Raw genomic sequence first — 12,008 nt, forward strand, 5'->3', positions numbered from 1 at the left:
AGGAGGGGGGGGGGGAGTGAGGAGCAGGCTGGAACTCGGAGGGCCGCGTGGGCTATGCCGCAGAGTGCCGGTAGGTGTGGGGCCTGGGGGGGAGGAAATGGATGCTGTGGTGGGAGGTAAGGAGGCAGGTTGCGGCTGGACTCGCCGTTGCTAGGGGACGTGTAGGGCTTCCGGACACCTCTTCCTTCCTTCCTTCCCTCCTCCCTCCCTCCTCCGGATCAGGCGCGTGGCGGCCATTTTTTTTAAAATTCTAGCGCAGTCGGATCGGGTGGCCCCCGAGGACCGCGCTATAACGGGGGTTTACCTGTACTTACATACTTCAATAGCTCGTTCTTGGCAAAATTAGGCTGCGTCCACGCTGCCGCTGAGAGCGGTGACATCACCAACTCTCCAAGCATCAGCACAGGGGTGTCCTGCATAATTTTGCAAGCATGAGCGGGAAGTGTTACACTTTTTTTTTTTATTATTTCTGCACATTCATAGTATGAGTGATATAGGTGCAGCCTACCTTTCACTTGCAGAGGATCGCAGCGAAGCAGGTTGCCAGCGGAGGAGAGCAGGAACACAGCGCTATTGTAGGGCATGACACCGGAAGGAGGGGCGTTTGACATCACAGCGCTGGGGCGTGCTCCTCCCCCGTACCTCCAAATCACGTGGCCCCACCTGCACTATTCTGTTTGGCTGCCCGCGCAACGCACATCTTTTTTGCCCTGCGCAGCCAAGTTTTGCTGCACAGCGCCCCGCCTAAATAATCTTGCGCCCGGGGCGCCCCCCCCTCAATTGTGTGCACCGGCTGCATTCATCACAACACCCACACATACACAATCACAACACACACAACCAACACACACACTCAATCACAACACACACACACAGAGACAACCAACAGGCACAGCACACACACACACACACACACACAACACCCACTCAAATCACAATCAAATCACAATCAACACAGCACACACTCAATCACTACACACACAGTCACAACCAACACTCACATAATCACCACCAACACACAACACTCAATCACAACACCCACACACACTCAATCACAACACACACACACAGACAACCAACAGGCACAGCACACACACACACAACACACACTGCAGTCCATATATATACACACAAACACACACACACACATATACATACACACACATATATATATGTATATATATATAATATATATATATACACATACACACACATACGTACATACGTACACATATATATATACCACACACACACACACACACACACACACACACACACACACACACACACACACACACACACACACACATACATATCACACACCCCCATCTGGTGGGTGGAGGGAGTAACTAAACCTGCTCAGGTCCCCCCATGTGCTGCTGGAAAACGGGGCGGGTAACAGACAGGCGGAGAGGGCTTGTCTGTGTGCAGGGAAGGCCCCGCAGCAAGGCCCCGCCCCCCTCTGCAGGCAGACAGAGCAGGGAACTGGAAGCAGGCCTCTTCACGGAGCTTCTGGCCCCAGCCCCGTGCACAGCTCTGCCCGCCCCAGGTTTCCCTGCCGCCCGTGCACAGCTCTGCCCGCCCCAGGTTTCCCTGCCGCCAGTGCACAGCTCTGCCCGCCCCAGGTTTCCCTGCCGCCAGTGCACAGCTCTGCCCGCCCCAGGTTTTCCCCGCAGGCAGCCCTGCACCCCCCCTACATAATCTTGGCCCCCCAGTTTGCGCACCGCTGCTCTATATAACCGCTCTGTATAACATCTCACTTACGCTCGCTCTCTGTGATGATCGATCTCTCTCCCCTTCTCTCCCTACCTTTGCTGATCTCTTTCCCCTTTCTCTCCCCCTCTCTCTGTGCTGATCTCTCTACCATCTCTCTACCATACCACCTCTCTACCATCTCTCTTTCTCTCTCTCTCTCTCTCTCTCCCTCTCTCTCCCTCCTAACCTCTCACCCCTCTCTTTGTGTGCTGATCATTCTCCTCCCCCTCTGTGCTGCTCTTTCTTCCACCTCTCTCTTTCTTTGTGCTAATCTTTCTCCCCTTCCTCTCTCTCACTCTGTGCTGATCTCTCCCTTCTCTGCTGATCTATCTGCCCTCTCTCTTTCCCATCTCTCTGCTGATCTTTCTCCCTTCTCTCTCTCTGTCTGATCTTTCTCCCCCTCCTGCTCTCTGGGCTGGTCTATTTTTGTGTGTGTGCTGTGCTGATCTCTCTCACTGCCCCCCCCCACCCCCACACACACACACAACTCTCTGACTGCCCTGCCACTCTTTCACTGTCTCCCTCTATCTCATTGTTCCTCCCCCTCTCCCTCTGTTCCTGCACCCTCTCTCACTGCCTCCCCTCTTTCACTGCCCCCCTCTATCTCAGTTCCCCCTCTTTATCTCTGTCCCCTGCCCCTCTCTGTCTCTGTTCCTCCCCCATCTCTCTCCCTCTGTTCCTCCCCATCTCTCTCTCTCTCTGTCCTCCCCATCTCTATCTCTGTCTTTACCATCTCTCTCTCTGTTCCTCCCCATCTCTCTCTCTGTTCCTCCCCATCTCTATCTCTGTTCTTTACCATCTCTCTCTGTTCCTCCCCATCTCTCTCTGTTCTTTACCATCTCTCTCTGTTCCTCCCCATCTCTCTCTCTGTTCTTTACCATCTCTCTCTGTTCCTCCCCATCTCTCTCTGTTCTTTACCATCTCTCTCTGTTCCTCCCCATCTCTCTCTGTTCCTCCCCATCTGCCTCTCTGTTCCCTCCCCATCTCTCTCTCTCTACCATGTCTCTCTCTCTCTCTCTCCTCTCTCTCTCTCTCTCTCTCTCTCTCTCTCTCACTCTCTCTCTCTCTCTCTCTCCCCTCTCTGTGTGCTCATCATGCTCCTCCCCTCTGTGCTGATTTTTCTTCCACCTCTTTCTTTGTGCTAATCTTTCTCCCCTCCCTCTCTCTCACTCTGTGCTGATCTCTCTGCTGATCTCTCCCTTCTCTGCTGATCTATCTGCCCCCTCTCTTTCCCATCTCTCTCTCTGCTGCTCTCTCTCCCTTCTCAAATCAAATCAAATCAGCTTTATTGGCATGACGAAAGTACATTTCAGTATTGCCAAAGGCGTGAATAATAGGGGGTGGGGGACAATAATTACATGAATACTAGGGGGTAGGGTATAATGATTACACGGTATATGGGTACAGTTTTACAGAGGGATGTGGGGGTTAGTGGACGTCTCTCAGCTTGTGGCAGGTGCTGATATAGTGTGCAGCCAGTTTCTGCTATGGTTTCATCTTCTCCCAGGAGGATCGATATTTTTTGGTTCTCCTCTATATTATTAAAGTTCTGGATAACAGCAGTTAGTTTCATTAGGTGGGGCACTCCTCACTTCAGAGTATTGTGTGCAACGCAACAGGAAGTGCGCTTCTCTCTCTCTCTCTCTGTTCTGATCTCTTTACCCCTCTCTCTGTTCTGATCTTTCTCAACTCCTGCTGCTCTCTGTGCTGGTCTATTTTTGTTTGTGTGCTGTGCTGGTCTCTCTCACTGCCCCCCCCCCCATCCCCACACACCCCCTCTCTGACTGCCCTACAACTCTTTCACTGTCTCCCTCTATCTCACTGTTCCTCCCCCTCTCCCTCTGTTCCTATCCCCTCTCTCACTGCCTCCCCTCTTTCACTGCCCCCTCTATCTCAGTTCCCCCCTCTTTATCTCTGTCCCTGCCCCCTCTCTTTCTCTGTTCCTCCCCAATCTCTCTGTCTCTGTTCCTCCCCATCTCTCTCTCTCTGTTCCTCCCCATCTCTCTCTCTGTTCCTCCACATCTCTCTCTGTTCCTCCCCATCTCTCTCTCTCTGTTCCTCCACATCTCTCTCTGTTCCTCCCCATCTCTCTCTCTGTTCCTCCTCATCTCTCTTTATTCCTCCCCATCTGCCTCTCTGTTCCTCCTCATCTCTATCTCTGTTCCTCCCCATCTCTCTCTCTCTCTCTCCTCTCTCTCTCTCTCTCTCTCTCTCTCTCTCTTCTCCCCTTCTATCTCTATTCCTCCCCATCTCTCTCTCTCTCTCTCTCTCTGTTCCTCCCCATCTCTCTCTCTCTCTCTCTCTCTCTCTCTCTCTCTCTCTTCTCTCTCTCTCTCTCTCTCTCTCTCTCTCTCTCTCTCTCTCTCTCTCTTCCTCCTCATCTCGCTCTCTGTTCCTCCTCATCTCGCTCTCTGTTCCTCCTCATCTCGCTCTCTTTTCCTCCTCATACTCACTCTCTTTTCCTCCTCATCTCTCTCTCTCTCTCTCTCTCTCTCTGTTCCTCCCCATCTCTCTCTCTCTGTTCCTCCCCATCTCTCTCTGTTCCTCCCCATCTCTCTCTCTGTTCCTCCCCATCTCTCTCTCTGTTCTGATCTTTCTCCCCCTCCCCGCTCTCTGTGCTGGTCTATTTTTCTGTGTGTGCTGATTTCTCTCACTGCCCCCCAAACCCCCACTCTCTGACTGCCCTGCCACTCTTTCACTGTCTCCCTCTATCTCACTGTTCCTCCTCCTCCCTCTCTCTGTCCCCTCCTCCTCTCTGTTCCTCCTCCTCCCCTCTCTCTGTCCCCTCCTCCTCTCTGTTCCTCCCCTCCCTCTCTCTGTCCCCCTCCTCCACTCTGTTCCTGACCCCCCCCCCCCTCTCTGTCCCCTCCTCCTCTCTGTTCCTGTCCCCTCCCCCTCTCTTTCCCCTCCCCCTCTCTGTTCCTGTCCCCTCCCCCTCTCTGTTCCTGTCCCCTCACCCTCTCTGTTCCCTCCTCCTCTCTGTTCTTGTCTCCTCTCTCTCCATCTCTCCCCATCTCTCTCTCTCTCCATCTCTCTCTCTCTCTGTTCCTGTGAAAGTTGAATGGGACCTGGGGAAAGAGAAGTTGGAGGCTGCAGGGGAAGTCCATGTGGGCCGCCTGTAGCCCACCATTTCTTTAGGATATATGTTTCCTTGTAACTGAGCTGCCACAGTAAACTTTAAGAGAAATATATGAGGTTATAAAAGCTCTGTACACTATAATTTCATCTTTGAAGAACTGTAATGTTTGTCTGCTAAAAGAGTATCAAATCCTACTTTGAATCTGCATTTCTCCAGGACCAATACGGCTACTGGAACTTGGAAACTGTAGTAAAGGCAACCTTAAAAAAGTATTTCGAAATACTGAATATTGACACTTATAGGAACACTTTGCCACAATTCAAGTCAATGGAAGCTACTGCATCATTAACTGTGCATCACTCCAAGTCTCATCATATTGACCGAGCAGAATATTAGGTTGCAGTCTTTTGGACTGTGTGAAATTCACTCCAGTATTTCGTAGGAGTTGAAAGCCATTTTCATGGGAAACACAGATATTTATTCAGTGTAATATTTAAATGGTTTGCTGTATTTATGTATTAAAGAGACAACATACGATATACTCCTTTCTACCTTTGCATGAAAACAAAGAAATATCTTTTCAGTTATATATTATTTCAACTTTTTTCCTTGCAGACAACCTCCCTTTTATGGAAGAGAAGTCTTCAACACATTTTGAGGGCGGAGAAGAAAATGAAGTGTTTTTGGAGAACACTGAAAACTGTGAGCAAGCTCTTACTGAAAAGGAAGCCTTAACAGAGCTTGAGATGGCATCATAATCCATGCGATGCTATTAGTAGTTGACATTTTCTCTCTAGCTAGAAGTATAAAATGTTAGTTTCCATTCATTTGCAATGTATGTAGTCTTTGCTGAACTTTTACCATTTCCAAGTGCCATATTCGTATCTGATGGTTGAGTTTATGCAAAATAACTGTTGATTTATTAAAATAAAAAATATCAGCATTCTTATTTTGCCAAATGTACTGTTTTTGCATTACCTGTAAGGAATATGATCACTATCAATCAGTTGGATTTGATTGCAATATTTCTAATCATCAACTGCATTATTTAACCCGTTGTGGCTTGAGTAGCCTGTTTAACAAAACAACAATTTTTGTTCTCAATTGCATTGTCATCATCTCCAATGCTAATAACTTCCTCAACTTCCTCAATTATTAGCTCCTTTACTGCTGGATGGATACTAAAATCAGAAAAAAATTCCCTCAAGCCTTACATTTATTGTTTTACATGGTATATATTTTTTTTTGCTTCAAAACGGAAGCATTCTGTAGTTTACCCTGTAGTATCACTAATTATCCGTGACGTAAATCTGTCATAAATTACTGCAGACTTGATTTTTAAGTTAATTGATAACTCTTTATTATGTTAAAATATATATATATATATATATATATATATATATATATATATATATATCCCCTATATTTGAAGCAATTGCTGAACATTGTTTTTCAGTTAAATAATTTCCTTCATCCAAATATGTTAAGATGATCCAATGACTGTAATACTTTAATGCAACTAAACCTATACATGTTTCATCTGTAATACTACAACAAGTGCAAACTTTGATGGGACATTTTGGGACAAATCTGAATTCAGTGGTGACGACTCAAAAAACAAAAATTCAGTTCACTCACTATCAAGAGTAGGATTAATAAGTAGTAAATAAAATATATAGCCAAACACTTACTTTCTTGGTGTACAGTATCTAACATTTTACTCTCTGTTCTACGCACTGAAATACTTGATGAAGTATTGACTAGATACTTGACAAGTTACATGAATTATTTCATTTTCCTGATAAACGTTTCGCTTTTGGTTCTATTTTCAGATTTTTTTTTAGGTTGCATTCTCACTTGTTCAGATGTCAATATCAATTCTTCCCTGCGGTTTGTTAAACTTTGTTCATGATTACCTAAAAGTAGTTTTGCGAGACAAATTGGGAACACTAGAGATTCCCTATAGCCTCATTTCACAAAAGTGCACCAGTTTGCCAAGATCGCAATGGGACAGGCCAAAACTGTACTCAATTTTTAACACTATTAGCACCTACTAAAGTAATTACACATATAAACAGTTGAAGAAACCTTCTCATTAGAATACGATATTCTGTCCGATTGCTGCACGTAAATATTTTATGTGATATTCTTATTTCTCTTTAGCCTCTATAAACACTACATAGAAAGTGTAAGTTTCATGTTGTTGCTATTTTGCATGTGTATGGTCCAAAAAATGATTTCATTATCCTGGGTGTGGAAATAAAATGATGTTCTAGGATAGTTAGAACATATTACAATTATTGTCATATTTTACTTCATACATTAGATTAGTTATAAGATGTACAGTATAGTCAGACAGTTGCTTCTGCAAAAAAACAATTGCTCTCTTTAGTCAAATTGGTACAATATTAAAGGATACTAAAACAGCCGAATGGTTAAAAATACTTACTCCATCAATAACCAATATATATATTTGAATTCACATTTTTAGAGCAGAACTTTAATTAATTTATGTACTATGAGTTCTTATTATTAACTTTAATACATTTTATTCCCTTATCATAGCAGATATATGTCTGTATAAAACTCAGCAGCTAAAATATGTTCTGTTCATTCTGTTTTACTTCCCTCTTCATTTTCAGGTTAAGCATACAAAAATTCAGCTGTGCCTTTAAATATGTGCCTCACAACCAAATTATGTATTACCATAATTAAATAATATTCTTAAATAAAGTTTAAACAAAGCGTATTTGAAGACTTAGAACTGTCTTATTAGTGTTTTTTCTATTATCATAATGTGACACGTCATGCAGATGCTGAACTTATACGTTTTGCACCATTTTTTGTGTGCTAGCTTTTTATCTTCTACAGATTTGTTATATTTAATGGGTTCCAGGTTATGTTTTACCATTTACTGCAAGTAAAATGATTATGGCTAGATTTACACTACCGACACACTTTATTGAAGTGTGGTCGGTACCGCAAGCCGGGAAATCTCCCGGCTTGCTAGTGGCCGCCCCTCGGCGTGCCGCGCGTCATAGACGCGCGGTCACGCGTCATCGGGAGCGTGCGCCCCCTGCACGCGAGTCCAGGGGCTCCCCGAGGGAGCCCTGGTGTCCCGCGATCGCGGGACAGCGGCAGGGGGTTCCGGGGGACCCGGCGGACCCGGCAGCGGTAGGGAGAGCGCCCCGATCGGAGGGCGCTCTTCCGCTGCTTCGGCGCGCGCCCGTCACACTCGGGCGCGCGCCAGGCTACTGCTGCGGCACAGAACGGGCAAATGCTCGAATAAACTGTGCCGCAGCAGTACTACTGCGTATTAGAGCTTTTAAATGTTAAATCACTGTTCACTTGAACAGAATTTGAACAAGCAAAAGTGCTTTAACCAGTTTGTAAAGATAGCTGAAACAACAAAAAAATCTGGATCACCTTTTGGGGTCAGATATAATACAAATTAGGACAATAATGGAGACCAGTCTTATCATTTTAGTCTAATGTATTCCTCACTCAATGGATCTTTACTTGGAACTGGTGTTGCATTTCATTCAGTACAGGCAGTCCTCGGTTATCTAACGGAACCCGTTCTGGAAGTAGCGTTGGATAGTGAAACCGTTGTAAAGTGAGTCCCATGTTAATCAGTGGCGGTGAGCGTTGGATAACTTATTCAAGCGTTGGATAACGCATTCCGGTGTTGAAAAACGGCCCACAGGGTTGCATTGTAAAGTGTTGGATATGCCATTTGTTGTAAAGTGAAACGTTGGATAGCGAGGACTACCTGTACTTTATACCAAGCAGTTGTAGCTAATGTCCCCATTCTAATTCTGAGCTCCATATTTCATATTACACTTTGTAATATCTCCAACAAATTGCCATGGTAAATAGCCTCTTATCACTTCTTTACCACTGATGAAATAACTTTTTAGTGACTAGGTCGATAAAATTGGCATTAAACACTGATATTAACCATTTTTTTCATTTATCGGCCTTCAGTAAATTTACACCATAGTATTCTCATAGAAATCTGAAATAGCATCTACATTCAGTGCTGTGGAACATACTGTTATGAAGAAAATATTTCACATCCAGTGTGTGCAATAAATTAATGGTGCACATAGTCTGATTTGTTTTCTGCACAAACCACATACAGTATAGGACCCAGGACAAAGTCCTGAACTGAGTTCCAGGTTGTTGGTTGGTGATTGAGGTGGTGGTGCTCAAGATAATTTAGCGGGAGGTGGCCCCAGAGTACCTGGAGTTCCACCTGCGGGAAAAGAGAAGCGAGATGTTCTGCGGATTAGCAGTCAAGACATGACAGTGAAAAAGTGCAATTGAAAATCCCAACAAAAAGATCAGCTGACTTTTCCACTGCACAGATCAAAGATATGTTCCAATAGATCAGCATCATTGAAAATATATAAACAGCTTTATTGAGTTTACTCATCTTAGATGTCAGAACAAGTGAAAAATGTCCTACGTATTTCACATCCAACAGCACTTTCTCAAGGAGCATCGACATAGACTACTAGCTGGAATACAGACCATGTCATATATCGTTTGAATTGTGCCTCAAGTCTTACAGTATGTTGGTCTTACTATAACCTTTTTTGTTGAAAAGGTCTCAATGGGGCTCAAATGTCCTAACTTTGAATACACAAGCCTATGGGTTCACCTCCAAGCTGTTCCTCTTATTCTTCTAAAATATGGGGAAATCCTTTTATCTCAATGTGTCTTTCCAAAGCATACATGAAAACAAAGAACATACCTCAATCTATCTTTCCTGGTATGTATAATAAAACAAGGGATTATCTAATCCAAGTACCGTCCCCATATTTCTAGTTACTATACTACTAAACCCTTTCAAACATCACACAGTCAGCAGTGGGTATCTTACTTGCCACCCTTTATATTTCATTCTTCTACTACATTGAAGGGTTCAAGGTATATATATTCAGATAAATTAGCAATTCCAGGCCAAGACAGTAGTAGAGAAATTGATGATTGAACATATGCTTCAATCAATAACAACTGAAATCCATAATTTTGGAAAATGTCCTTGGTTCTATGGTGCCTTCAGAATTAGTAAGATTTAAAAGTATTGATTCAGTTTTGCTGTGGAGACAGGGATGGTTTGGCAGCTGTCCTTTTTCTATTGCGAAAAATTGGTACTTTTTTCTCCACTATAATGGGATTTTGTGCCTAATGTGTTATTGTGAAAAACATTGCAACAGTTCACCCCATTTAATTTGGGATGTCATGATAAGCTTACTAGCTTTCCACAAGACTCTTAACTGATGTCCCTTAGGGTTTGGGACCCCTAGTTGAGCTACAGCAATTGAGTCCCATTGGGCTGAGAGGCTACCATATACTGAATAAACTAAGAATTAGACTAAAATGTGCTATGGAACATTGCCCTTCACAGCAGTTTATCTTGTTCCCACACACACAGCTTTGGGATCTGGGGGATTTAATTCCTATCCTCATCCTTAACCTCTAACCAAATGTTTATTTGCTTGCTCTCTATGATACCTGTAGAGCACAACAGATAGATATCCATGCAAGCTATATCCTGCTACGTGTATCATCTCCACCTTTCCCTTTTTATTTCTTTTCCCCTACCCCCACAACAAAAATGTTTCAAATTTAAGTTCTAAAAAATAGAAAGGTGGCCATAGTGGATGAATCAACTTTGAAATTAAAGGTACTGTAATGAACAGCGCTCCATGGAACTAACTGGGAAGTTAGGAGTAATGTGCAGCATTTCTGACAAATACAATAGCAATGTTTTTCCTACTCAGGCCCCACAGATGAATTTACACCTGAAGAGACTATAATGATTCGGTTAGGCAGTTGTGAGGCGTGTCTTTTAAAATAAAGTTACACATTGTTTGTGGAATTAAATGTTTGTTGTTTATTGTATGTACTAACAGACAAATAATTTAAAAAAAATTGTATACATTTTTAATGATTTGAGGATCATCATGTCCCCCCCCCCCTCCCTGCACCCTGTGGGTATTTGATTTAGCTTTCTGCACTTCACCTCATAATGTCTTAGAAATAACACCACAGTCACAGAAAAGGTGCACCACCTAAGGCAGTCTCCCCAATATGCTTCTCTCTCACACTTCTCCTCATAATGTCTTAGAAATAACACCAGAGTTTCGATCCTCAGTTTGTTCAAGCTGTGCCTGTACTTTTTTTTGCTAATGTTAACCCTGTTCATGCTGGTTCAGTAAACTGGAGCAGTGAGGGTGAAGCATATTGGGGAGACTGTCTTAGGGGGCTGCCTTTCTTGTGACTCTGGTGTTATTTCTAAGAGAGTCTTATGTGATGTGAAGAAATCTGTATCCACAGTAGAGTAAGAAATTTTGTTTTTGACTTAAAACCACAGGCTTTATAGTAGCCATGTGAAAGATTTTCATATGAAATCCTTTTGGCATTGAACCACTTAAGCCTAGATCCACAAAAGGGTGCAAAGTGTAGATTCATATCTTCTTCTGTGTACTTTTACCCTAGTACCCAAACAATTCAAACTATACTGGAACTGCTGTAGACGATTTTGCTGGAAGAGCAATAGTTAATTTAGATAGGGCAGAGACCTTATCCTATGCGGATAGTGAATCAAATAGAATTCTCTTTAGGCGTTAATTTAATGAAATAGCTTGCCACGTACAACCCCTTAATATCTAGCAAAAGCTGTAAAAAAAAATGGAAGTTTGGTTTACGTTTGGTTACATTATCTGATTACAGCCCCCCCTCTGTGTACACACACACACACTGCAGCTCTACACACATACACTGCAGCTACACACACACACACACACACACACACACTGCAGCTACACACACACGCATGGGGGGGAGGTGGTGGGGAGTTGGGAAGGGGGGTGGGGGAGGTGGGAAGGGGGGTGGAGGTGGTGAGGAGGTGGTGGGAGGTTGTAAGGGGGGAGTGAAGGGAAGGTGAAGGGGGGGTGAAGGGGAGGTGAAGGGTGGGGGAGGAGGGGAGGTGAAGGGGGGGGGTGGAGGGGAGGGTGGAGGGGAGGTGAAGGGGGGGGTGGAGGGGAGGTGAAGGGGGGGGTGGAGGGGAGGTGAAGGGGAGGTGAAGGGGGGGGTGGAGGGGAGGTGAGGGGGGGGGAGTGGAGGGGAGGTGAAGGGGGGGGTGGAGGGGAGATGAAGGGGG

The 12,008-nt window shown here is 44.5% G+C and overlaps 1 protein-coding gene across 2 annotated transcripts in view; it reads left to right on the top strand.

Annotated features, from left to right (window-relative positions):
• TTC29 (tetratricopeptide repeat domain 29) overlaps nt 1–7,578 on the top strand; it is a 313,491-nt gene extending 305,913 nt beyond the window's left edge. For both annotated transcript variants that reach the window (XM_075613943.1, XM_075613934.1), the window contains exon 11: nt 5,450–7,578. In XM_075613943.1, coding sequence (XP_075470058.1) covers nt 5,450–5,592 — 143 coding nt within the window. In that variant the 3' untranslated portion in view covers nt 5,593–7,578. The remainder of the gene's footprint in view (nt 1–5,449) is intronic.
• Nucleotides 7,579–12,008: the final 4,430 nt, after the last annotated feature.

This window comes from Ascaphus truei, chromosome 1, assembly GCF_040206685.1.
Source record: "Ascaphus truei isolate aAscTru1 chromosome 1, aAscTru1.hap1, whole genome shotgun sequence".
NCBI classification, from domain to species: domain Eukaryota; kingdom Metazoa; phylum Chordata; class Amphibia; order Anura; family Ascaphidae; genus Ascaphus; species Ascaphus truei.